The sequence below is a fragment of the Triticum urartu genome, chromosome 4 (assembly GCF_003073215.2).
Source record: "Triticum urartu cultivar G1812 chromosome 4, Tu2.1, whole genome shotgun sequence".
NCBI lineage: Eukaryota > Viridiplantae > Streptophyta > Magnoliopsida > Poales > Poaceae > Triticum > Triticum urartu.
This window is the reverse complement of record NC_053025.1, coordinates 613,715,932-613,717,647: the sequence shown is the minus strand read 5'-3', so window position 1 is coordinate 613,717,647 and position 1,716 is coordinate 613,715,932. Positions and strand designations below refer to the sequence as shown.

The following is a 1,716-nucleotide window of genomic DNA, read 5'->3' as shown; positions in this document are numbered from 1 at the left end:
CATTAGGCACACCAAAAGCGAGAGTATATTAACGACCTTGAATTCTTCAAAATATCGCCGGGCAAGGTCCATATCTGGACAGCTAGGACTTAGGAGACTTTGGACTTGGAGCACGCCCAAACTTGGTTGTTTGTTGTGCTATCAGCTGAAGATGCTAAGGTTTGGAAACTATCATCCTGATCACAACAGTATAAAAGCTGGTAAAAAGAAAACAAACTTGTGCTAAAAGATTATGATATAGCAACAGATGTTTTCAGCAACCAGACTGCTGTCGAACGACAGTAAACAGTCATGCTGTTTATTAAGCAAGAAACACTGATGCTTAAGTGTGAAAAGTATCCTACGTCATGAAGAATGTTTGTGATCTGCCTAGTTACTTAAGAATTGTCAACCCTACACCCCTCTGATGTCTCCCTGTACTGTATCCTACTTGCCGATAGCTTGTGTGAATCTATCAGCGCGGTGCACTTTACTACGTACTCCCTCCGTCCCATAATATAAGAGCGTTTTTGACACTAGCGTAGTGTCAAAAACGCTCTTATATTATGAGACGGAGGGAGTAGAACCGAGCCATCCACTAGTCGCCGGGGTAGGAAGATGGCCGACACGCGTGGTTTAATTAATGAAGAGTATCTCAAAAAAAATCTAATTAGCCTAAAAAATCTAATGAAGACAAAATTTAGCATGTCACGTCTAGTCATTAGCCATTAGGAGGAAAACAAAATGTTGTGATGACAGCTCAGGAAACTGAAGGAAAAAAAAAACCTAGAGAATGCCATTTCACTTGATGAGGTTGGTGATGGCCGCGCAGATGATGGCCAGCTGCAGGGAGTCCGCACTCTGCTTGGTGAGCGGCGAGCGGACGCGAGCTTCCACGAAGGCCTCATCACACTGGTGCACGAGCGCCACAGTCTCCGCCGCCTTCTCTTTGCCCGAGGCGTATCTGCGCTTGTTAAGCTCCTCATGCGCTAAGACGAACGTCATGAACGTGCGATCGTACAAGCCCTTGCACTGCCCTAGCAAACGCTTCATCTGGTCTCCGGTGCCCGGCTTTGCTAGCAAGGCATCGATGTCGGCCTTGGCATGGGCGGCGTTGTTGGCTCCCTGCAAGGCGGCGATCTTGGCGAGGCCCCATGTGTCGGCCATGGTGCTCTCGTGGTGATCTAGCAGCTGCGACACACAGAAATTGTAGTTGACGCGCTTGTCGATGTCGACCGCTGCCTTGCATGTCGTTTGAGGTGTGGCGGCGACGCCAACCACATTGGACATGAAGAGGGCACAGGTGACCGCGAGAGCAAGGAGCTTGTCCATCCAAACCCTTCTCGTCTACTCTTCTCTGGACGGAGAGGTTGCGTTTTTGGTGCTTGATGTTCTATTGACTGAAGTAGTACTAATACTACGTTAACAATTAACTCTCTTTTTTTGCGTTCAACTAACAATTAACTTATTAAAAGTGTGTGATGATGCATAACTGGCGACAACGGGAGGTGTTGTACCTCGCATTTTCAAATGGATCTTTGGTTCCAAGGTGTATTTTTGTAGGGAGCGCCTAGAACTCATCTAGCTGAGACATAAGTATGGTCTCATTCACATGACGTCATCCCCTGTTGTTGCAGCCCGGTTGAGTCCCCCCTTTGACTTGTTTCTTCCACTGGGCCAGTTTTTAGTTTGGGCTGGTTTTTGTTGTTGTTTTCCAGTTTGGCCCATCAGTTTTTG

The 1,716-nt window shown here is 47.3% G+C and overlaps 1 protein-coding gene across 1 annotated transcript; it reads right to left on the bottom strand.

Annotated features, from left to right (window-relative positions):
- Positions 1–780: 780 nt before the first annotated feature.
- Positions 781–1,311, bottom strand: LOC125555009 (pectinesterase inhibitor 8-like). Its single transcript, XM_048718335.1, has one exon. It carries the CDS (start codon positions 1,309–1,311, stop codon positions 781–783), a length of 531 nt encoding a protein of 176 aa, XP_048574292.1.
- Between the last annotated feature and the right edge of the window lie 405 nt (positions 1,312–1,716).

Excerpts from the sequence above, each read along its gene's own strand:
- LOC125555009 (XM_048718335.1), bottom strand. The coding sequence starts at position 1,311 with ATGGACAAGCTCCTTGCTCTCGCGGTCACCTGTGCCCTCTTCATGTCC.